The following is a 25906-nucleotide window of genomic DNA, read 5'->3' as shown; positions in this document are numbered from 1 at the left end:
ATTGATTGTGTTTGCTTTAGGGGATGGCAAGGGGTCCATCAGGCAGATTACCTACTTAGTGCTGGTCAGGTGGGGGGCAAAAGTAAAATAAAGAATGTTTTATAAGTTACTAGATAAGAAGATGAACTCAAGAGTTGATGGTATGAACAATAAAGCAAGAATCAGATACTATAAACCATAAATTAAAAATGGGCTTTGGGATGAGAAGGCTGGCAGGGTGAAAATGTTTAACTATTACTATGAAGGAGACATACCAGCTCTCTATGGACAGTTGCATAATAATTGTATAGTTTGTTATTATTTATTCAAGAATATGTGTGATTACAAATATATACAATACAATAATTGTACTTTTCAAACAAAAATGCCGCTGTGAATATTTGTGTATAACTATTGGTGTGAACATATGTTTTCATTACTCTTGGGCAGATACTGAAGAGTGAGGATCTTTGTTTTGTTTTGTTTTCAAGTCAAATCCACAACCCTAGTATGTACCCTGACTGGGAATCATTCTGCCGCCTTTTGGCCTACGGATGACTCTCCAACCAACCTAGCCATCTGGCCAGGGAGGGTATCTTTATTTTTTAAATTTGTTTTTCAATTATAGTTGACATAAAATATTATATTAGTTTCTCGTGTACAACATAGTGATTAGATATTTATATGCCTTGCAAAGCAATCACCCCGGTTGAGTCCAGTACCCATCTAACACCGTACGTAGTGACTACAATATTATTGACTATATTCTGTATGCTGTATTTCACAGCCCCATGACTTTTTATAACTGATAATTTGTTCTTCTTAAACCGTTTCACCTCTTTAACTTGTTTCTTCACCCCTCCCCACAAGAGTATGTGTCTTATTTAAATGTGGATCTTTTAAGCTTGTATATAATTTTTTAAAGAAATTGCCAAGCCCTGGCTGGTGTGGCTTGGGTTGCTGGTGTGGTCCCTGGTCTGGGCGCATGTGGGAGGCAGCCAATCAATGTTTCTCTCCCTCTTTCTCCCTCTTTCTCCCTCTTTCTTCTTCTCTCTCTTCCTCTCTTTCCTTCTCTAAGCATGTCCTCAGGTGAGAATAAAAAAAACTGCCACTTTTTTTCCTTAAAATATGCTGTTTTACATTACTACAAGAAATGTATTGAGCATTTCAAGTTCTTGACAACCTCGTCAACACTTAGTATTGTCTGTCTTTTTCATTATAGCCATTTTAGGGGTATGTACTGCTATTACACTATTTTTTAAATGATATTATTTATTTATTTTTAAAGAGAGGGGAAGGGTGGAGAAAGAGAGGGAGAGAAACAGTGATCAGTTGCCTTTTGCATGTCCCCAACTGGGAACCTGGTCTGCAACACAGGCATGTGCCCTGACCAGAATCGAACCGTGACCTTTTGCTTTGTGGGATGATACCCAACCAACTAACCAACACCAGTCAGGCCTCACTGTGGTTTTAATTTTCATTTCTCTGCTGATTAATCATGATGAGCATGTTTAAGGTACCTGTTAGTCATTTGGATGTTTTCTTTGCTGAAATTTATATTTGGATCTTTTATTCTTTTTATAATTACCATATTTTGCTGTGTATAATGTGCATGTTTGTTGCCCAAATTTTTGAGGCAAAAATGAGGATATGCATTACACATGAGTAATTCTCATTCTGTATCTATGTAAATGGTTTTAATTCTCTTATTTATGCTTATGCATGAAAAGTGTAACTCTAGAAAGCATTAATGGTATATGTATGCAAAATAATACCCTGGAATATGATCATCAGTTTTGTTTCTAAATATAAATATGAAATTGAATTTAAAAATTGAAATGAAATATTTTTTTTCTTAAAGTTTGGGCCAAAAACGTGGGTGTTCATTGTACATGGGGGCACACTGTACATGAAAAATACAGTAGATTTTTAATTTAATTTTATTTATTTATCTTTAGAGGGGAAGGGAAGGGAAGGAGAGAGGAAGAGAAACATCAATGTGTGGTTGCTTCTTGTGCATCCCCTGCTGGGAACTGGCCTGCAACCCAGGCATGTGCCCTGACTGGGAATCGAACCGCAATCATCTGGTTCGCAGGCCCGAGTTCAATCCACTGAGCTACACCAGCCAGGGCTACAGTAGATTTTTGAGTTGTAAGATTTCTTCATATATTCTGGGTTTAAGTCCTTTATCAGATACATTATTTGTAAATGTTTTCTCTGATTCTAGGGCTTGTCTTTTATTTCTTAATGGTAGCATTTGGAGTGCAAAAGTTTTTTTTTTTTAATTCTCACCTGAGAACATGCTTATTGATTTTAGAGAGAAGGGGAAGGGAGGGAGAGAAACATTGATGTCAGAGAGAAACATCCATCACTTGCCTCTCATGTGTGCCCCAACTGGGGGACAAATCCTGCAACCCAGGGAATTGAACTCACAACTTTTTGGTTTATGGGGTGAAGCTCCCACCCAACAGAGCCATACCAGCCAGGGCAAAGTTCAAAATGTTTCAAATTTTGAAGTTCAATTTACCAGTTATTTTCTTTTGTGGATTATGCTTTTATTGTCCTATGTAAGAATAGTGCCCAATACAAAGTCATGAAGGTTTTGTGTACATTTTTTTCATGGCATTTTCTAGGGTTGGGTCCTTTATATCAAGTCTATAATCTATTTGGAGATAATTTTTGCATATGGTGTAAGGTCAGGGTCTAAATTCATATTTGTCTCACCACTGTTTATTGACATGACTATTCTTCCTTATTGCATTATTTTGGAATGTTGGAAAATCTGTAGACCATAAATATAAGGGTTTATTTCTGGACTCAAGTTTTTTCCTTTGATCTATATGCTTATCCTTACCTCACAACCACCCGGTGTAGATTACTGTGACTTACTAGTAGTTTTAAAGTGTGCATAATCTTACAACATTGTTGTTCTTTCTAAAAATTGTTTTGACTATTCTGAGTCCTTTACATTTTCATATAAAATTTTACTATATAAAATTATACAAAAATGGCTGCTGAGATTTTGTAGGAACTATATTAAGTCTGTACATCAATTTAGTAAAAATTGATATTTAATATTTTGACTCCTCTATTCCATGTAGTTGGAATGTTTTGCCATTTATTTTGGTCTTTAATTTATGTCCACAATATTTTGTAATTTTTAACATATATGTATCATACTTTTGTTATTTATACTTAAGTATTTTACTATTTTTGATGCTATTGTGAATGCAGTTGTTTTCTTTTTTAATTGTATTTTGTTGATTATGCTATTACAGTTGCCCTGATTTTTCCCCTTTTGTCCCCCTCCATCCAGCACCCATCACTCCCTAGGCAATCCCCCCACCATTTTTCATGTCCATGGGTCATACAAATAAGTTTTGGGGCCACTCCATTTCCTATACTATGCTTTGCATCCCATGGCTATTCTGTAACTACCTGTTTGTACTTTTTAATCCCCTCACCTCTTCACCCATTTCCCCACATCCCCTTCCCATCTGGCAACCATCAAAATGTTGTCTGCATCCAGGATTCTGTCTCTGTTCTTCTTGTTGCCCTAGTTTGTTTTTTAGATCCAGCTGTTGATCTATACATATTATTGCCATTTTTTTGTCCATAGTTTTGATCTTCATTTTTTTAAGTAAGCCCCTTTATCATTTCATATAATATTGGTTTAGTGATGATGAACTCCATCATCATAGTTTTAAAAAAACTATGTAGTTTTTTTTAGTTTTTTCTTGTCTGGAGAAATTTTTATCTGCCATTCAATTCTGAATGATGGCTTTGCTGGATAGAGCAACCTTGGCTGTAGGTCCTTGCTTTTCGTGATTTTGAATATTTCTTGCCAATTCCTTCTATCCTGCGAAGTTTCTTTTGAGAAATCTGCTGACAGTCTTATGGGAACTCCCCTGTAGGTAACTACCTGCTTTTCTCTTGCTCCTTTTAAGATTCTCTCTTTATCATTAAGCTTTGATATTTTAATTATGATGTGTCTTGGAGTGGGCCTCTTTGCATAAATCTTGTTTGGAACTCTCTGCTTCTTGGATTTGTATGTCTGTTTCCTTCACCAAATTAGGGAAGTTTTCTTTCACTATTTTTTCAAATAGATTTCCAATTTCTTGCTGTTTCTCTTCTCCTTTTGGTATGCCTATGATGCAAATGTTGGAATGCTTAAGTTGTCCTGAACTCCTTATACTATCGTCATTTCTTTGGATTTTTTTCTTCTATTCTCCATGGCTGTTTTGTGCTTCCTTACGTTTCAAATCATTGATTTGGTTCTTAGCTTCATTCAGTTTACTGCTGCTTCCCTGTAAATTGTTCTTTATTTTAATTAGTGAAGCCTTACTTTCCAACTGGATCTGTTTTATGCTGTTGAGGTCCTCAATAATTTCCTTAGGCATCTTTATAACCAATGTTTTAAACTCTGCATCTGATGGATAGCTTATCTTCATTTCCTTTAGTTCTTTTTCTGGAGTTTTTGATCTGTTCTTTCATTTGGGTCATGTGTCTTTGTCTCCATGTTTTGGTGGTCTCCCTTTATTTGTTTCTATGTATTAAGTAGAGGTGCTTTGACTCCATGTCTTGGTAGCATGGCCTAATGTAGTAGGTGTACTGTGGGGTCCAGTGGCACAGCCTTCTCTGTCACCCAAGCACAGTACTCAAGGTATGTCCTCATTGTGGACTGAGCTACACCTTCCTCTTGTAGTTGAGCCTTGATTGCTGTTGGTGTGTCAGTGGGAGGGATTTGCACAGGCCAGTCAGCTGCAAGGACTGGCTGTGACCACTGACCATCAACTTCTGCTCTCCATGGAGGATCAGCTATGCAGGTGCAGGGTGGTATTGCTCTGACATGGTGTTTAGCTGTCCACTGGTGTGCAGGCTCTGGGGTTTCCCATGTAGTGCAGTCTAGGTCAACCTCTGCCTCAGGGTACCCTGCAAGAGCTATAAAGTAATCTGCAGATGGCTGCTGTTTATACTAGGCTTGGAGATTCCTAGGTGAAGCCAAGCTGTGAACCTAGGCTGACTGCTGCTAGCGCTGGGTCCTGGACCACTTAGCAATAGGCATGGGGACGGGAGATTTACTCGGTCTGACTGTTGTTTATTTGAGAGGAGTTAGGAAGTTGTGAAACATGAACCAAGACCAGCCATTCATATGGAAAAGTCACTGGGTGGGCTAAAGCCCCAGGGTATCTCCACAGGAGGGCTATAGGGTTAGCCAGGTTGATGGAGACTCCAGTAAGGCACCCAGGTTCCTATCTGCCAGTCCTGTGGCTTTTGTGGGGACGGTTCAGAAAAGGGACAATGGCCTCTGCCCTTCTTTCTGTCTGGGAGAAAGCTGTCCCTCAGCTCTCACCATGATGCCAGACAATTCAGTTCCTTCCCATATGCCACTGGTGCCTTTCAAGCTGCTACTGTGGTGCTAGAGATCAGAGGGAATGAGTCTGAGTAAGTCCATGTGTGGGTTCTTGAAAGGGAACCTTTCAGACTCCCAACAGTTTCTTCCACTGACTCAGTCCCCACTGAATTTTGCAGCCAGAAGTTATGGGGACTTACCTTACTGGCATTGGAATCCTGGGATAGGGGGGCCTAGTTTGGGGCTGGGTCTCCTCATTCCCTAGATATCCCTCCTGAATTTTTATTCACCGTACATGGATGTGGGGCCTGCCCCATCCATGTCTGTGCCCCCCCATACCAGTCTGGAGGGATGCTGTGGTAGTTTCTTTAATTCTTTAGTTGTTGGACTTAACATTCAATATGATTTCTGTTGGTTCTGAGTGATGGTTATTCTACAGTTTAGTTGTAATTTTGTTGTGGTTGTGTGAGGAGGTGGGCTGTGTTTACCTACATCTTCATCTTGATCTAAAGTCCTGGAATTGTTTTGTTAACTTCCTCTTGGCTTCTTTGCAAGTGTAGGAACATGATAGATTTTTATGTACTGATCTTATAACCTTGCTGAACTTGTTTATTATCTCAGCTTGTTTATTAACTTGATACATTTTTTCGTGTGCAAATTCCTTAGTTTTTTTCCCTGTATACCGTACATGGTCATGTCTTCTGCAACTATAGATAGTTGTATTTGTTCCTTTCTAATCTGAGTGCCTTTTATTTATTTTTGCTTAATTGCCCTAGCTAGAACATGCAGTGTAATGTTAAATAAGAGCATGAGAATAGACACCCTTGTCTTGTTCCTGAACTCGAGAACAAAGCGTTCATTCTTTCACCATTAAGTATAATGTTAGTAGATGCCCTTTCTCAGGTTGAGGAAGTTACCTTTTCTTTTTGTTTGTTAAGTTTTCTTTTCTTTTTTTTTTTATCATGAAAGGGTGTTTAATGTTGTCAAAAGCTTTTTCTGCATGTATAAGATAATCATATGGTTTTTGCCTTTTTGAACTTTATTTTGTATTACATTAATTGATTTTTGGATGTTGAACTCACTTTGTATTTCTGTGATAAATCACTCTTGGTCATGCTTATAATTTTAGTAAGTTGCTGGATTTTGTTCATATTTTATTGAGTACTTTTAAATCTATATTGATAACATTTCTTTTTAAAAATATTTTAAAAGAAAAAATACTTCATTTATTTATTTTTAGAGGGGAAGGGAGGGAGAAAGAGAAGGAGAAAAACATTGATGTGAGAGAGAAACATAGATCAGCTGTCTTTTGCATACACCCAAACCATGCTCCCAAATGGGGATCTGACCCATAACCCAAGCATGTGCCCTGACCAGGAATCAAACTAGTGACCCCTGGACCTGCAGAATGACACTCAACCTGCTGAACCACACCACTCAGGGCCAGATATATCTGTTGTTGTGATGTCTTTCTTTTCTTCTATAATTTTTTTGCTGCTGTGAATTTATCCCCCAGTTTTATTGAGTTTTGTGGTATCTTTGGCTGGTTTTGGTATCATAATTATGGCCTCATGGAAGGAGTTGGAAGTGTTGCTACCTCTTCAGTGTTTTGTGAAGAACTTGTCAAAGATCGACGTTAAATTTTCTTGAAATGTTTAACAAAATTCATCAGTGAAGCAGTCTGGGCCCTTAGTTGTTTTTGTAGGTAGTTTTTATTTCTTTTTTATTACTGATTCAATGTCTTTATTTGTTACAGGTTTATCAGGTTTTCAATTTCTTCTTGATTCTGTTTCAGTAGTTTGTGTTTTTATAGCAATTAGTTAATTTAATCTAAGTGACCTTATTTGTTGCCATACAGCTGTTTGTTATTTTCTTATAATTTTTATTTCTATAGTTATGTCTCCTATCATTTCTAATTTTAGTAATATTATTTTTCTTGTCAGTCTATTTAAAGGTTTATAAATTTCATGGTCTTTTTACAGAACCAGTTTTTGTTTTTCTTTAAAAATTAATTAAAAAAAATTTTCGAGAGAAGGGGAGGGAGGGAGAAAGAAACATCAATGTGTGGTTGCCTGTCACTCCCACCCAACTGGGGACCCAGCCTGCAACCCAGGCATGTGCCCGGACTGGGAATCAAACTGGCAACCCTGTGCTTCATGGTCTGACACTCAATCCACTGAGCTACACCAGCCAGGGCCAATTTGGATTTTATTTTTTCTCTATTGTCTTTATATTCTGTTTCACGTACTTCCACTTTTACTTTTATTTCTTTTTTTGTTTGCTGTATTTTACTTGTTCTAGTTTCTTGAGGTGGAAAGTTGGATAATTTAAGATGTTTCTTTTAATAACGTGCAGTTAGAGCTGTAAAATTTCCTCTTAGCTGTGTTTTCACTGCATTCCTTCAGTTTTGGTATGTTACCAAAACATTGATCTCAAAGTATTTTTTTAAGAATTATTATTCTGTTACAGTTGTTACAGTTTTTCCCACTTGGCTCTCCTCTGCCTAGCCTGTCCCCTGCTCCCACAGTCATCCCACACCATTGCCCATATCCATGGGTCATTCATATATGACTAGTCCCTTCCCCTCTTTCCATGATTATACCCCCCCACCTCCCTTCTGGCCGCTGTCAGTCTGTTCCATGTTTCCATGTCTCTGGTTCCGTTTGCTTGTTAGTTTATTTTGTTCATTAGAGTCCTCTTCTAGGTGAGATCATATGGTATTTGTCTTTCACTTACTGGCATATTTCACTTAGAATAATATGCTCCAGCTTCATCCATGCTGTCACAAAAGGTAGGAGTTCCTTCTCTCTTTTAGCTATGTAGTATTCCACTGTGTAAGTGTACCAGAGTATTTAAAAATTATATATTATTGATTATGCCATTACATTTGCCCTGATTTCCTTTGTCCCTCTCCATCCAGCACCCATCATTCCCTCAGGCAATCCCACCACCATTTTTTGTGTCCACACCCATTGTTGAGGATCCGCTGTGCAGGGGCAGGGTTATGGAGTCCACTGTGTGTGCAGTTTCTGGGATCTCCCAGGTATGGCAGACCAAGATCAGCCCCAACCTGTGTTCAACCCATGGCCACCCTGCATGAGAACAGTCTGAGATGTCCACTACTTGTTCTGGGATTGTAGATTCCCATCCAAAACCGAGCTGTGGATCTAAGCTGGGGGCTGCTTGTGCTGGGCCTGGGGCTCAATGAGGCCAGTTGTTGCTCATTTGATAGGATTTAGGAAAATGTGAAGCATGAGCCAAGACCAGCCATTCATATGGAAAAAGCGACTTTGGTGGGTCTGCAAGTTGGGTGGGGTGGAGTCTCTGGGGATCTCCAAGGTAGTTGTTAGTTGCCTTGGAGCAGTGTTAGCCAGATGGGTGGAGTCAGATATGGCATCAATTTGCCAGCTTTGTAGGGGGAAGGTTTAGAAAAGGGACAACGGCTTCTGCTTTTGATGCTAGACTTTCAGTTTTTTCCTATGTGCCACTAGGAAAAAAGCTACTTTTTTCAAGAGCTACTCTGGTGCTGGAGTTCAAAGGGAGTGAGTCTGAAAAGGTGAGTCTATGTGTGGTTTCTTTAAGAGGAACTGCTTGGGGCTCCCAAAGTTTCTCCCACTGACTCAATCCCCACTGTCTTTTGTAGCCAGATATTTTGGTGACTGGAATTCTGGGCCTGCTGTCTTAGTGTGGGACTGGGTCTCCTTGCTCCTGAGTTATCCCTCCCAAATTTTCACCCACCACAGGTGGGTGTGGGACCAGCCTGTTCCACGTCTGTGTCCCTCCTACCAGCCTGGGTGAATGTGGTTTCTTTAATTCTATAGTTATCAGACTTCTATTCACTTTGATATGTGATGATTCTGAGTGATGGTTCTATATTTTGTTGTTTTGGTTGTCATTTTGATGTGGTTGTATGAAGAGATGAAGCCATTTCTGCCTATGGTGCCATCTTGACCAGAAGTCCCTGGACCACTGTTTTTTAATGCATTCATCTACTGATGGGCACTGTTTCCAGCATTTGGCTATTATAAATAGTGCTGCTATTAATGTAGTGGTACATAAGTTCTTTTGAATGGATGTTTCAGTTCCTAAGGGTATATTCCCAGCAGTGGAATTGCTAGGTGAAAAGATAGTTCCATTTTTACTTTTTGTCGTGATTCCACTCTGTTTTTCACAGTGACCACAAAATCCTGTATTTCCACTAACAGTGCACTAGGGTTCCCTTTTATTCACTTCCTCACTGGCACTTGTTGTTTGTTGGTTTATTAATGATTGCCATTCTGACAAGTGTGAAGTGCTATCTCATTGTGGTTTTAATCTGCATTTTTCTGATGGCTAGTCATGTTGAGCATCTTTTCATATGTTTATGGGCCATCTGTATGTCCTCCTTGGAGAAGTGTCTATTCAGGTCCTTTGTCCATTTCTTAATTGGGTTGTTTGTCTTCCTGGCATTGCATTGTATGAGTTCTTATATATTTTGGAGATTAAACCCTTGTCTGGTGTATCATTGGCAAGTATGTTCTTCTACACCGTCAGTTCTCTTTTCATTTTGATGATGGTTTCTTTGTAGAAGTTTTTAATTTGATATAATCCCATTTGTTTTTTTCCTTTGTTTCCCTTGCCTTTGGAGACATATTAGCAGAAATATTGCTACATGGGGTATATGAAATTTTATTGCCTCTATTTTATGCTAGCACTTTTTTTTAAAATCTGAGAATGAACACCTTTATTACATGAGCCTTTTGGTTTTTTTTAAAATGCCAGCTTTAAAGAAAGGAGGGAGGAGGATTTATTTGCCTTTCTGGGCCTTAATTTTCCTCAGGTAGAATTCCAGCTCCTTGCTTTCTAGCACATAGCCATCTGCTCAGTCATACTGGTCTGGTCTTGAAGCAGTGGGTGCAGGAAGCTTCCCTTGCTGAAACTGCGCCTTCAGAAGGCTGCTGATTTTGGCATTTTTTTTTCCTTTCATCATATTTCTTCTGAATTTTCTTAGATTGTTTTTTGTTTAAAATCTCTTCCTCCTCAGGAGTCAGCTTGGCCTCCTTCTTGCATCTCAGGGGCAGTGTAGGGTAGAATTCATACCACTGTCAGGTCTTGGTATGGACCAGTTTGTTGCTGGATGTGTTGTAGACAACATCAATAATCCTTGTTTTGCATGTATAACACCCTGAGCCCCAGGAGAAGTTGCCTACATTTAGTTTGAAGGCTCTGTACTTCTTGTTGCCTCCTCACACACAAACCATGTGTATGTGTCAGGGGCCAGTTTTAATGTTGGCAGCAGGGTGCCCCAGCTCATATTTTTGCTTCTTGTGGCAGGGCTTCCTGTTGCCCCTGGTCTTGTGGCACTGGTGCCAGTTGTCTTTTTTTTTATATTATTATTTTTATTTCTTTTTTAAAATATATTTTATTGATTATACCATTACAGTTGTTCTATTCCCCCCCTTCATTCCCCTCCACCCGCACACTCCCTCCCCCACTATACCTTCCCCCTTAGTTTATAACCACGTGTCTCAAGTTCTTTAGATTCTATATTTCTCCCACTATTCTCGCCCTCCCCCTATCTATTTTCTACCTACCATCTATACTATTTTCTGTGCCTTCTCCCCACTTCTCCTCCTCCCACCCCCCTGTTTCTAACCCTCCATGTGTTCTTCATTTCTATGGTTCCACTCCTGATCTAGCTGTCCTCTTGGTTTGCTTTTGTTTTAGGTGTGGTTGTTAATAACTGTGTGTTTGCTGTCCTTTCACTGTTCATATTTTTCATCTTCTTTTTCTTATATAAGTCCCTTTAGCATTTCATATAATAAGGGCTTAGTGATGATGAACTCCTTGAACTTGACCTTATCTGAGAAGCACTTTATCTGTCCTTCCATTCTAAATGAAAGTTTTGCTGGATAAAGCAATCTTGGCTGTAGGTCTTTGGATTTCATGACTTGGAATACTTCTTTCCAGCCCCTTCTTGCCTGTACGGTCCCTTTTGAGAAATCCGCTGACAGTCTGATGGGTACTCCTTTGTAGGTGACTGTCCCCTTATCCATTGATGCTTCTAGGATTCTCTCCTTCATTTTAGTTTTGGCTAATGTAATGATGATGTGCCTTGGTGTGTTCCTTCTTGGGTCCAACTTCTTTGGCACTCTCTGAGCTTCTTGGATTTCCTGGAAGTCTATTTCCTTTGCCAGACTGGGGAAGTTCTCCTTTATTATTTGTTCAAATACATTTTCCACTCGTGGCTGTTTCTTTCCCCCTTCTGGTACCCCTATAATCCGGATGTTGGAACATTTAAAGATGTCCTGGAGTTTCCTAAGCCTCTTCTCATTTTTTTGAATTCTCATTTCATCATTCCTTTCTGGTCAGATGTTTCGTTCTTCCTTCTGGTCCATTCCATTGATTTGAGTCCCAGTTTCCTTTCCATCACTATTGGTTTCCCGGACATCTCCATTCATTTCAATTAGTTTAGCCTTCATATGTTCCTCCAATTTGTGACTGTAATCTACCAATTCTCTGAGCATCCTGATAAATAGTGTTTTAAATTGGGCTTCTGAGAGGCTGGCAATCTGTTGGTCGCTTAGAGTTATTGGCTCTGGGACTTTGAGTTCCTCTTGCGCCATCTTTTGGGCTGTTTGTGCCTGTTAAGTAGCAGGATCAGAGCCTAGGTTTTCACTAGAGCAGGGCAACTAAGTCTCTGGGTTGTGACGTTGTATGTAGGGGCGGGGTCAAAGAGGGACAATGGCTTCCCTCTGCCGCCTGCTGCCACGACCCTCACCAGCACCACAGCACCACCAGGCCCACGCGTTTGGTTCCACTGCACGTGAGTGTGCCACCGCCGGCAGCCCTCCACCGCTGGGTTCGCCCCCTGGGGCCTGCGTGGTCTGTCTCACTGTGCGCGAATGTGCGACCGTGGTCAGTCTGCCCCGCACCCCGACTAGTTCTGGGCTGCCTGCTCGCCTGGGTCGGGGGATCTTTCCTGCCCAACCCAGCTCCGCTGCTGGCTCCGCCTCTCTTACCGTCCCCGTTGAACGGTTCGTAGTTGTCGGACTTCCGTATAATTCCGTTTTCTGGTCTTTGGGTGTGTCCTAGTTCTCCAAAACTTTTGTTGTAGTCAAACTTGGTTGTGGGAGAAGGCACAGTGTTTCCACCTATGCCTCCATCTTGGCGGAAGTCCGCCAGTTGTCTTAAGAGGTGCCCATGGCTTGGTGCCGCTGGAAAGTCGGCTAGTAATTTTATGTATCACAACTTATATTTGTCTTTTATCCATTTTGAGTTTATTCTGATGTATGATGTAAGTTGGTGGTCTAGTTTCCTTTTTTGGGGGTGTACCAGTCCAGTCCTTTGAACACTGTTTATTGAAGAGACTGTTTTTGCTACATTGTATGCTCATGCTCCCGTTGTCAAATATTAATTGACCATAGAGTCATGGGTTTATTTATGGGCTCTCTATTCTGTTCCATTGATCTATGGATGTGTTCTTATGCCAGTGCCAGACTGTTTTGATTATAGTGGCCTTGTAGTATAGTTTTATATCAGGCATTGTGATCCCTCCAACTTTGTTCTTCTTTCTCAAGATTGCTGTGGCTATTCAGTCTTTTTTGGTTCTTTATACATTTTTGGAGTATTTGTTTCAGATCAGTCAACTGTGCCATTGGTATTGTAACAGGGATTGTGTTGAATCTATAGATTGCTTTGGGTAGTATGAACATTTTAATGATGTTAATTATTCCAGTCCATGAACAGTGTATATGCTTCCATTTATTTGTGTCTTCCTCAATATCTTTCTGTAGTTCTGTAGCTTTCTGAGTACAGGTCTTTTACCTCTTTGGTTAAATTTATTCCTAGGAACTTTATATTTTTGTGGCTATAGCAAGTGGGATTTTTTTCTTTGTAATATTTTCTCTCACCTTTTGGTTGGTTATTTAGGAGTGTTTTGAATAATTTCAGTATTTTTGTGAATTTTTTAGTTTCTTGCATTAGTTTGATTCCATCGTGATTGGAAAAGATACTTTGTATGATATCAGTCATTTGAAATTTACTGAGACTTATTTTGTGGCCTAACATGTTGTCTTGTAGAGAATGTTCATGTGCACTTGAAAAGAATGCATGCTCTGTTCTAGTTGGGAGCAGCCAACTTTGTTGTCATTTTACTGTTCATAGTTTTGGTCTTTTCCTTTTTCTTTGATAAGTCCCTTTAACATTTTATCTAATAAGGACTTGGTGATAATGAACTCCTTTAACTTGAACTTATCTGGGAAGCACTTTATCTTCCCTTCCATTCTAAATGATAGCTTTGCTGTATAGAGTAACCTTGGATGTAGGTCCTTGCCTTTCATGACTTCAAATACTTCTTTAAAGCCCCTTCTTGCCTGTAAGTCTCTTTTGAGAAATCAGATGAGAGTCCCATGGGAACTCCTTGGCAGGTAACTGCCTCCTTTTCTCTTGCTGCTTCTAAGATTCTCTCCTTCTTTTTCATATTGGGTAATGTAATTATGATGTGCCTTGGTGTGTGCTTCCTTGGGACTCTCTGAGCTTCCTGGACTTCCTGGAAGTCCATTTCCTTTGCCAGAGTAGAGAAGTTCTTCTTCATTATTTTTCAAATAAGTTTTCCATTTCTTGCTCTTCCTCTTCTCCTTTATGCAGCCCCATGATTCAGATGTTGGAACATTTAAAGTTGTCCCGGAGGTTCCTAAGCTTCTGCTCAGTTTTTTGAATTCTTGTTTCTTCGTTTTGTTCTGGTGGAATGTTTATTTCTTCCATTTGTTCCAAACTGTTGATTTGAGTCCTGGTTTCCTTCCTTTCTCTCTTGGTTCCCTGTATATTTTTTTATTTCAATTTGTATAGACTTCACTTTTTCTTGTATTTTGTGACCATACTTAACTAATTCTGTGAGCATCCTGACTACTAGTGTTTTGAACTCTGCATCTGATAGGTTGGCTATCTCTTCATCACTTAGTTCTGTTTTGGAGCTTTGATCTCTTCTTTCATTTGGGCCATATATATTTTTTTTGTCTTGGCACACTCTTAGGTAGTAAGGGATGGAGCCTTGAACCTTAGGTATTTGCTGGGGTGGGGCAACCCAGGTCACTGCATTGTGGAGCTGTATGTTGGGGAGGGGTCTAAGAGTAAACAGTGTGGCTTGCTTACCTCTCAGCTATCTTTCAGTCACTTCCCCCACTATCCACAAGCAAATTGGGCTCTTCTGGTGCTGATTCCCAAGTGGTTCTGTTTGTGTACATTCTAGAACCCTGTAGGTCCCTCCAACGAACTATCCTGGGGGTCTGGGAGTTTCTCCTGCCACCACAACCCCCACAGGTTTTTTTTTCCTACATTTTTTATTGTTGTTCAAGTACAGTTGTCTCCATTTTCCTCCCACCGCTGCCCCCTACCCCAGATATCTCTACTTCCCACCCTTGATCCTACCACCCTTTGGTTTTGTCTGTGTGTCCTTTATACATGTTCCTGAAAACCCTTCCCCCACCCCATTATCCCTTCCCACCTCCCCTCTGGTTACTCTCAGTTTGTTCTTTATTTCCATGTCTCTGGTTTTATTTTGCTCACTTGTTTGTTTTGTTGATTAGGTTCCACTTACAGGTGAGATCATATGGTATTTGTCTTTCACTGCCTGGCTAATTTCACTTAGCATAATGCTCTTCAGTCCCATCCATGCTGTCCCAAAGGGTAGTTTTTACAGCCAGAAGTTTTGAGGCTTTATTTCCCTATGCTGGAACCCTATGTTGTGCAGTCTGTCTTGCTCCTGAGTTGTTTCTCCTGGTTTATCTGCATGCAGATGTGGGATTTCCCAGTCTGCCAGCCACCACCTCATCCACCCAGTCCTCTAGCCGCTGACTTTCCATGCATACTGTGCCCTGGCTGCCCATGCTTGCCCCACCTACCAATCTGAATGAATGTTTCTTTAACTCCTTGGTTGTTGGACTTCCATACAGTTTGATTTTCTGGCAGGTATAGTTATTTTTTGTTTTTAAATTTGTTGTTGTTCTTTTGGTTGTGTGAGGGGCGCTAAATGTATCTATCTACGCCTCCATCTTGGCCAGAAGTCTAGGTATATTGAAATGTTTTTGACAAATTTTTCAAAGATTTTATTTATTTATTTTTAGACAGAGGGGAAGTGAGGGAGAAAGACAGGGAGAGAAACATCAATGTGTGGTTGCCTCTTGTGCTCCCCACATTGGGGAACCTGGCCTGCAACCCAGGCATGTGCCCTGATTGGGAATCGAACCAGTGACCCTCTGCTTTGCAGTCTAGTGCTCAATCCACTGAGCCACACCAGCCAGGGCTGTTTTTAACAATTTTATTCAGTTTTATAGTTGTTTGGGGGACAGAGAGTGTTTTTAACTAGTCACTCTGTGATAGTTAGAAGTCCACTCAGCCATTGTGATATTTTTTGCAGAATGAAGACAGATTTTTTCAACTTTCTCTAAATTTAAAAAAAAATAAATTTATGGGGGGGTGACATTGGTTAATAGAATTATATGGGGTTTAAGTGTACAGTTGTGTAATATATCATCTGTATATTGTATTGTGTGTTCACCATCCAAAATTAAGTCTCTTTTGGCCCCTTTTACCCTCTTGTACTTACCCCCTCCCTTTCCTTCTTATAATCACACTGTTGTCTATATCTGAGGTTTTGTTACTTAATTCCTTCACCTTTTTTACCTTAGCCTCTGTCCCGTCTGACAGCTTATAGGCTGTTTTCTGTATTTACAAATCTGTTTCTACTTTGTTTGTTTATTTTGTTTATTAGATTCCACACGTATGTAAAATTGTATGGAATTTGTCTTTCTCTAGTGGCTTATTTCACTTAACATAATCCTCTCCTGGTCCACCCATGCTCTTGCAAAAAATAAAGTTTCCTTTTTTCCTTTTTTACAGCTGTGTAGTGGTCCATTGTGTAAATGTACCATAGCTTTTTTGTCCACTCATCTACTAATGGGCATTTGGGATGCTTCCAGATCTTGGGTATTGTAAATAATGCTGCAGTGAACATATCTAGCTTTTCTTTATTGTGGTAAAATACATATAATACACAATTTAGCAATTAAACATTTTTAAATGTGCAGTTCAATGGTATTAAAAACTTTCATAATATTGTGCAGCCATTACCACTGTCCATCTACATAACACTTTTCATTGTACAAACAAACTCTATATTCCTTAAGTAATTACTTCCCATTACCCCCTCCCACCAACCCATAGCAAGCACCAATCTACTTTCTGTCTCAGAGATTTTGACTAATCACTTCATATACGTGTTTCTCTTTGCATGGATGGCTTATTACACTTAGCATATGTCTTCTTCAAGTTTTACCCATGTTGTAGCATGTAGTAGATATCCTTTATAAGGCTGAAAAGTATTCCATTATGTATATATATTACATTTTGTTTATCCATTTATCTGTTAATGGGCATTTGAGTTGTTCCCTCATTTTAGCTACTGTTAATTTTAGTGCTGCTATGAACATGGGTGTTCAAATAGCTCTTTGAGGTCCTGCTTTACATTCTTTTGCTATATCCCTAGCAGTGGAATCTTCTGGATCGTATGACAATTCTGTTTGAAAATTCTTGAAGAACCTTCATACTGTTTTCTATAGCAGTCATGTCATTTTATATTCCTACCAACAATGGGTTCCAGTTTCCGCATGTCCTCACCGACACTACTTGTTTTCTGTTTTTTTAAAGTAGTTCTTTTTTTAAAAGATTTTATTTATTTATCTTTAGAGAGGAAGAGAAGGAGAGAAGGAGCGAAACATCAATGTATGGTTGCCTCTTGTGAGTTCCCTGCTGGGAACTGGCCTGCAACCCAGGCATGTGCCCTGACTGGGAATTGAACCGTGATCATGTGGTTTGTAGTCCCAAGCTCAATCCACTGAGCTATACCAGCCAGGTGTTTTTTTTTATAGTAGCAATCCTGATACATATGATGTGGTATCTCGTTTCAGTTTTAATTTGCATTTCCATGATTGGTGATATTGAGCTGGAGGAGGACAGGCTTGCAACAACAGTGGGAGGTATAACAATGGCCACCCACCTCTCTAATTACACCTCTGAGATTAGAATCAGAAATCGAGGATCAAAACACAGATTCCTGATATATTCAGGACAGAGTCCTATTTAACTTAACTCTTACTTTTTTAAAATAAGGATTTTATTTATTTTTTAGATGGGAAGGGAGGGAGAAAGAGGGAGAAAAACATCGATCGGTTGCCTCATATATACCCCAAACTGGGGATCCAGCTTGCGATGTAGGCATATGTCCTGACTGGGAACTGAACTGGTGACTTTTCAGTTTGCAGGCTGGTCCTCAGCCCCCTGGGCCACATTATTCAAGGCCCTACTCTGGCTTTTGAAAGCTCTGTGTAAGGTGCTCCCTGCCTATGGCTGGGGTGCAAGATGGGTAGCTACTGTATGCTTAAGAGGTGAAATTGATGGAAGTTAACCACAGTTTACCCTCCAGATTTCCCCGCTGGAAGTTGCAAGCCTTCAATATTGGTGTCCAGAGTTCCCAAAAGTTATTATCAGACAGATTATGCAAGTGCAGTTGTTTTCTCGGTGGACAGATTCCTGGTGCTTCCGACTCCATCATGTTCCCTGAATCCTCTTTTTATAGATATATGCCCTTTTGTACTGTTCTGAACTAAGTCCTGTGACTTTTAGAAATTAGTTTTAGAGCCAAGGCAGTGATAAAAGTGGATTTTCTTCTTTTAAGATGATGGGACACAAGGGAAGGAAAGAAGTTGAGCATTGGGCAAGGATCAGTGGGCCCTTATCTTGCCTGGGTCCTCCAGCCCCAGTCTTGTCTTTCCTAGGAGGTGGACTGGGGCTTGGCCCTTCACAACCCCTTTGTCCTCATGGAGCCTTTCTGGCTCCTACTACCTACATCTTCCTTATACGCCCTGCCTGGGCGTGGGCAGACCTTGAAGACTTAGAGTGAAGTAGCATCTGCCTCTTGGCCTTGCCTTGTCACTACTGGTACTCTGTGTGGAGGTTGTCAAAGAACTCCAAACAAAGGTAATGGCTCCAGGATAAGCGGTGTTCCCGTGTGTTCTGCCGAAGGTTTTCATTCATTCTTCTAGACAGCTTTGTGAAGATGGGGTGCTAGGCCTCAGGTGTGCTTGGAGCTGGGGTGAGAGCTGTGGGATTCTGTATGAGCTCATGTAGAAAAGTCCTGGTAGAACTTTCGGAGAACTGCTGCCAAGGAGGGAGAGGAAAGAGGGTATTTGCCGCAGAAAGTAATATGCCAACCAGCCCACTTGTTATGGGAACAAATTGTGTGTATAGTTTTGGAAGGTCTCTTTCCTCTAGGATAGAATTTCTGTGAAAGAAAAGCCAGGTGTAATTTTATTATTGCCTTTATCTTTCTGCAAATAATGCCTCAGATACCCTGTAACCAGATACCTTTGCCTTTCTCTTTCGGCAGAGGAATGTCATGGCATCCGGAGTCATCCCTCAGATTTCTCTGATCATGGGCCCATGTGCTGGGGGGGCTGTCTACTCCCCAGCCCTAACAGACTTCACGTTCATGGTAAAGGTAAGAAAGAAAGACCTGTTTCTCCTGCCCTTAGAGAGTTGTGCAGTACCTCACCTGAAATAAAAATAATTCCTGACCCAGATCTGGGTTGTTATCTGCATTCTCATTGGCTTTCAGCTTAGTGATGATAAGGTCTTAGTGGAGAAAAGGGTTTGGCACAAAACCTGTAGCTTGTGGGTGTTCAGTGGCAGAATGCACTTGTGTACTTCATTGGTGGGTGATTTTACCTGTTGATCTGAATTGCAAATGATTTTCAGGTAATCAAAGGATCCTGTCCTGGGCCCAGACAGATAATTGTTTACTGACTCCTATTCAGAAAGTTTCTCATGGAAGGCTTTTCTATAATCTTCATTGGGAAGTTGTTCTGTGTTCCACCTTTATTCCTTTGGCTGTTTGCCATTTTATTACATTTTGTGTATAATGGTAATGCTAAACCTGATCCCCAACTTCATTTTGAAAGGTGCATATCTTTGTGACATGATTTGATGGAATGATATTTTAAAATGATTTTTAAATGAAGCCTTCTTGAATTTACACATGGGTAGTTACCCTTAACTTAATATCATTTTAAAAAATCAGTCTTTTTCTTTTAAAATATTTTAACCATAATGAGCAGTAAATGCCAAGACAGAACGACTGGAGGGTGGAGGAGTAGACAGTCATTCAAAAAGTGAACAGTGTAATAGGAATAGTATAAATAGGAAACCCATTTTTCTCGAGGAGAGTTTAGCAGTGGGACTTCAGAGGTTTAGAAAAGTGTTCACCCTTTGATCTAAGTCATCTTTTTTTTAGTGACAGATTGAAAGCAACCTAAATATTCAGCAACAGGTGAGTTTTAAAAGTTAAGATGACCACGTCTCTTCCTGAACAAAGCAGAACTCCCTGAGCTTTGCCCACTTATCTGTGTATTCCGTGGTTACCTTGTGCTACCACAGTCCTCTTCTCCTTCCTCCTGCTAGGAATGAGGTGTGGTATCCATTCCCCTGGCTGAGGCCCATGTTTCCCCCCTTTGCACATACGTGTACATTACTGTGCACAACTCTTTCACCTTTTCAGTGGCCTTGTCCTGTTCTCTTTTCTCTTATGTGCTGTCTTCAGCCTCTCCCTTGGTCTTAGATCCTCCCATCAGAACTCACCCATGTTCAGGTCTTTTCCTATTTTCAGAACAAAGACAAAAGCCCTCCCTTAGTCTGCATCTCCCCGTGGCTGACGTCCTGTTTCTGTCTTCCCATCCTCTCCTTAACGTATTTCAGTTTACCGCTATCCCCTCAGTCCGTTAAACCTGTTGTTCTAAGGTCATCAGTGACTTCTGTATCACTGTAAATGCTTCTTAACTCTCATTTTTCTCAAGTTTTAGCCATATTTTCCTTTGGCTTCCATGATGCCACACTCTGGCATTTCCTTCCATATTTCTGTCCATACTGTCTTGGTTTCCATTGTCATTTCACTTTAAACTGCTTTCTCTTATTTATTTTCAATTTTTTCCAGCTTTATTGTGATGTAATTGACAGAAATCATTGTGTAAGTTTAAGGTGTACTATGTGTTTAGGCCTGTGATTCATTTTGAGTTAAATTTTGTATATGGTGTAATGCAAAGTCCAGCTTTGTTCTGCATGTAGATACCCGGTGTTCCCAGCACCATTTGTTGTGAAAGATTGCCCTTTCTGCCATTGAACGGTCTAGGTATCATTGTCAGAAACCATTCGATCAAAATATGAGGGTTTATTTCTGGGCCCTCTGTCCTCTTCCATTGGTTTATATTTCTGTCTTTTTGCCAGTACCACATTATTGTGATTTCTGTAGCTTTGTAGTAGGTTTTTACATCAGGAAGAGTGGGATCTCCAACTTTGTTCTTTTTCAAGATTGTTTTGGCTGTACAGAGTCCCTTGAGATTCTGCATCAATTTTAGGATGGATTTCTCTATTTCTGCAAAAAATGTTACTGGGATTTAATCTGTATATTGCTTTTTGTAGTGTTGTTGAAATCTTTTTTTTTAAATGTTTTTTTTTTTTTTTGTTTTTTAGATTTTATTTATTTATTTATCTTTAGAGGGGGAGGAGAGGGAGAGAAACATCAATGTATGGTTGCCTTTTGTGCATCCCCTGCTGGGAGTTGGCCTGCAGGGAACCAGTCTGCAACCCAGGCATGTGCCCTGACTGGGAATCGAACCTCGATCCTCTGGTTCGCAGGCCTGTGCTCAATCCACTGAGCTACACCAGCCAGGGCTTGTTGTTGAAATCTTAACAGTATTTAGTCCTTCCATTTATTTGTGTCTTTAAATTTCTTTCACCTATGTTTTATAATTTTCAGTGTACGAGTCTTTTGTCTTATTGGTTAAGTTATTCCTAAGTACTTTATTCTTTTAGAAGCTGTTGTGAATAAAATTGTTTTTATAATTTGTTTTTCAGATTGTTATTAATGTTTAGAAATGCAACTGATATTCATTTTTGTGTCCTACAACTTTGCTTAATTTATTTATTAGTTCAAACTTTTTTGTGGAATCATTAAAGTTTTCTAAATATAAAATGTCATCTGCAGACAGATAATTTTACTTCTTCTTTTTCTATTTGAATGCCTTTCTTTGTCATGATATTAACATTTTTGAAGGCCATGCAACAAATTATTTTATAGATTGTTCCTGAGTTTGAGTTTATCCAATGTCTTCTCCTGACTAGATTCAGATTAGGTATCTGAACCTGTCCACTGCATAAATGATATGCAGATTGTCCTGCTCAGATTGTCACACCTGGGGTCAAGTGGAGTCCATCTGCCCCCTCCTTAGTGATATCAGTCTCATCATTGTTCAAGGTATTGTCTGGTTTCTCCATTCTATAATTATTATTTTTCTTTTTGCAGCTAATAAGTACTCATTGGGGAGATACTTTGAAAGCATGCAATATGCTGCTCTGCATTACACTTTTCCTCCTTGATTTAGCTTTTATTGATGATTCTTGTCTGAACCAATCTTTAGAAAATTGTTATTTTCCAACTCTGCCCCTTGCTTCATTATCAGTTGGCATTGTACTCTAAGGAAGAACTCTGCTTTCTTGGGCATTTGCTTATTTGATGGATTTGTTATTATTATGGGTCCCTGGATTTCCTGGTGTACTCTCGGTGGTTTATAATCCATTATGATCATTATTTGGATGCTCACATTGCCCTTCACTTAGCCAGTGTGAGTCCCTTTAAGCTGGCTTCTTTGCCTTTTTGAGAAGGAATGTCAAATGTATACTTATGGGTAGTGTGTTTTAATTCTTGAAGAACTTTTTCCTACCTCAAATTCACCAAGACTGTTTCTTTGTTCTAAAAGCTTTATTATTTTGCTTTTCACATTTACACCTGCAATTCAGTTGGAATTGATTTTTACTCATAGTTTGAAATATAGGCTACTTTTCTTTTCTTTTTTTTTGTTTGTCTCAGATATTTTCCTAGAGCCTCCTTATTGAAAAGAACATTCTTGCTTTGTAATGACTCATATTATCATGAATCAGAGTTAAATAAATTATCCTGTACTGGTATGGAATGATCCTCAAGAAGTTTCAGAACAGTGTGTGTAGGACACTGTGCTGGAAAGAACATAAGAAGGCAGGTATACATGTATATGTATAGTTTTAGTTTATGTCTATTTTGATGCTTGTATACAGGGTCTGGTATAAATAATGCCCTTTCTTTATTACAGAATCATAGCCATGTAACTCTGTAACCTAACAATATCACACTGGAGCACACCATATGACATTTTAGGTGAAATGTTCAAGTTAAAAGTCTAAATTACTGCACCCATATCATTGCCCTACCAACCATCCTCAAGCAGGCCTTACTTCTGCAGGACCCTGTGTGCATGGATCACTTTGGAGGGGGGGAGGCAGTGACTGTGGTTGCCTTTGGGTGGGGAAATTGGAAGCCTGGAAATAAGGGCTGGGATGTAGATTTACTTTCCACTGGATCTTCTATTCTTAGGTTTACTTTTTTTTTTTTACAGTATGCCCTTAATTGTTTTTAAGTTAGAAACTAAACATTAAAAGCCTGTCACCCTCAGACTCTAACCTTTGTTATTTGAGCACTGTCCTGCAAAGCAAAAGGTCTCCAGTTTGATTCCCAGTCAGGACACGTGCTTGAGTTGCAGGCTGATTCCTGGTTGGGGGCATGTAAGAGGCAGCCGATCTGTGTTTCTTTCATACATCAATGTTTCTCTCCCTCTCTTTCTCCCTCCCTTCCCCTTTCACTAAAAATAAAGAAATAAAATATTTAAAAAATAATTTGGAAAAAGCCTGTCACCTTCTGAAAACACAATTGATTATCATCGTCTGTCTTCCAATTGGTTTCATTTAAGGTAGCTGGTTTATTTTAGCCAAACTGCATACCATCACAGTGCCTCTGTTTCCTCATCTGTCAGTTGTGGTGGTGGCGGGAGTGGGATAATAATCCCTAGGCTTTAATGACACATTTTCATAAAGTGCTTAGAAAAAGGCTTGATGTACTGCAAGTTAAGAATAAGGGTCACCTGTAGGGTGTTCTACAGATGAATGGACCAGAAATGTTGGGCACACTACAAGTCATTTTGATGAGATATAACCATGCAACGAAGATTGTTTTATCTTTATTTTATTTTGTTTGATTTGATTTGATTTTGAAGATTGATTGATTGATTTTTAGAGAGGGAAAAGGGAGGAAGAAAGAGAAAGAGAGAAACATCAGTTTGTGGTTGCCTCTTGTGTACCTCGTTCTGGAGACCTGGCCTGCAACCCAGGCATGTGCTGTGACTGGGAATTGAACTGGTGACCCTTTGGTTCGAAGGCTGGCACTCAATCTGCTGAGCCACACCAACTAGGGCTGAAGATTTTTTTTTTAAACAGACAGGCAGGGAAAACTTGGGTGTTTAGTTTGGATCGGCATCTTTGAGCTGCCTGCTACACTGATTCTACTTTGTGTCACTACCATTTCTGTTTTTGTCTTTTCAGCTGTGTGAACCCTGAAAGTCCATCTGGCTCTGCTGCTCTGAAATTGATCCTCTGGAATTCTCTGATTTCAGGATACCTCCTACCTGTTCATCACTGGCCCTGATGTTGTCAAGTCTGTCACCAATGAGGATGTTACCCAGGAGGAGCTTGGTGGGGCCAAGACACATACCACCGTGTCAGGTTAGAGGCCTCAAGGCTCACCTTAATGTTTTTAAACACTGAGAAGAGGGCATTGCCATTGAGAATGTTGACAGTGTTTTATAGATATCAATTTTGGCAGAATTTATTTGAGAAGACTGTAGTATGGTATATTGACTACAGGTATAGTAATAAAAATGGATTTAGTATCAAATTTGTTAAAACAGTACTAATGCTTTAATATGAAGAATTTTAAAGCTAACCCAAGTATGTTATAAGAGGTATGACTTACAAATATATAATTGAATCTTTTAAAAGACCGCTGTATCTTATTATGACTTTCTTTTACTCTAAAGTTGGGGTGTGTCTCAGAGTAGGTGGCATTTTATAAATCACCATTGGCCAGGTACAGTTGTAATGTGATGATCATTGTCAAGTTCATGACTCATGAGCTTGGTCATAGCCTTTTACCTCTTGGGTAATATTTGTCACACATGCCGACTTTAAAATGTATAAAGATTGTTTGGTACTTTGGCATCAAAAGAAAAAGTTACTGTTTATACCGAGAGGTATGAAATTGGGAGCAGGGCATGCATCTGATATCAGTGAGAATATTTGTTGTTGGAGTAATGATTGGAATTCCATATTTTCTTGGAAAAAGAAATCAAGCTGTGAAAGAATTGTCTACCACACAAAAAGCAGCAATGTGAGACTGGTATGACCGATTTGTACACTGCATCATACTGTGGTTAACTCATTGAGTCATCATTTCCTTCTTAGTGTGCATATTTTAGACCTGTGTCTTACTATTAGTGAAGTCTTAGATTTTATTTTTTACTTTAAATAATTTTTATTTTTCAACTGCAGTTGACATACAATATTATATTAGCTTGAGATGTACAACCCCATCGATCAGACGCAACATAACTTACTATTCATGTGGTATCCTACATCACAGGTGGCAAACACAAGGCCCTCAGGCCGAATCCAGCCCTCCACCTTGTTTCTACCCGGTGGCAACGATGAGCCCCTTGCCACTAGTTAAGGAGTAGTTACATTTATACAGTCCTAAAATTACATTCGGCCCCTTGAAGGCAGCCACTGGGCTGATGTGATCCCCAGTGAAAAAGTTTGACACACCTGCCCTACATAGTTACCACAATACTATTGACTGTATTCTCTATGCTGTACTTTATAGCCCCCTGACTATTCTGTAACAACCAATTTGTATTTCTTAATCCCTTCACCTTTTTTGCCCATCCCCTCAACCTCCCCATCCCCATCTGGCAATCATCAAAATGTTCTCTGTATCCATGAGTCTATTCTGCTTGTTTATTTTGCTCTTTAGATTCAGTTGTTGATAGATATGTATTTATTGCCATTTTATTATTCATATTTTTGATACACGTTTTTTCTTCTTAAAGAAGACCCCTTTAACTTTTCATATAGTACTGGTTTGGGGGTGATGAACTCCTTTAGCTATTTCTTCTCTGGGAAGCTCTTTATATGTCCTTTAGTCTAAATGATAGCTTTGCTGGGTAGAGTAATCTTGGTTGTAGGTCCTTGCTTTTCAAGACTTTGAATATTTTTTGCCAATCCCTTGTGCCCTGTAAAGTTTCTGTTGCGATATCAGCTGACAGTCTTATAGGAGCTCCCTTGTAGTAAACTAAACTCCTTTCTCTTGCTGTTTTTAAGATTCCCTTGTTGTCTTTAACATTTTAATTATAATTTGTTTTGGTGTGGGCCTCTTTGTATTCATCTTGCTTGGCACTCTCTGTGTTTCCTGGACTTGTATATCTGTTTCTTTCACCTGGTTAGGGAAGTTTCTGTCATTATTTTTTACCATAGGTTTTCAGTTCCTTGCTGTCTTCTCCTCCTGGCATCCACAGGATGTAAATATTGGTATGCTTGCAGTTGTCCTAGAGGCTCCATGTATTATCC

General features: G+C 39.6%; 1 protein-coding gene and 1 pseudogene across 1 annotated transcript in view; one reads left to right on the top strand and one right to left on the bottom strand.

Annotated features, from left to right (window-relative positions):
• PCCB (propionyl-CoA carboxylase subunit beta) overlaps positions 1 to 25906 on the top strand; it is a 67464-nt gene that overhangs the window by 13643 nt on the left and 27915 nt on the right. The window contains exons 6-7 of the mRNA XM_037061226.1: positions 18756 to 18866; positions 23899 to 24007. Coding sequence (XP_036917121.1) covers positions 18756 to 18866; positions 23899 to 24007 — 220 coding nt within the window. The remainder of the gene's footprint in view (positions 1 to 18755; positions 18867 to 23898; positions 24008 to 25906) is intronic.
• LOC118997489 (40S ribosomal protein S8-like) lies at positions 10107 to 17921 on the bottom strand (annotated as a pseudogene).

The sequence above is a fragment of the Sturnira hondurensis genome, unplaced genomic scaffold, assembly GCF_014824575.4.
Source record: "Sturnira hondurensis isolate 20B ecotype Veracruz unplaced genomic scaffold, ASM1482457v3 Scaffold0013299, whole genome shotgun sequence".
Classification (NCBI taxonomy): Eukaryota; Metazoa; Chordata; class Mammalia; order Chiroptera; family Phyllostomidae; genus Sturnira; species Sturnira hondurensis.
Note: the sequence above shows the minus strand (reverse complement) of the source record. Positions and strands in the feature narration are given on the sequence as shown.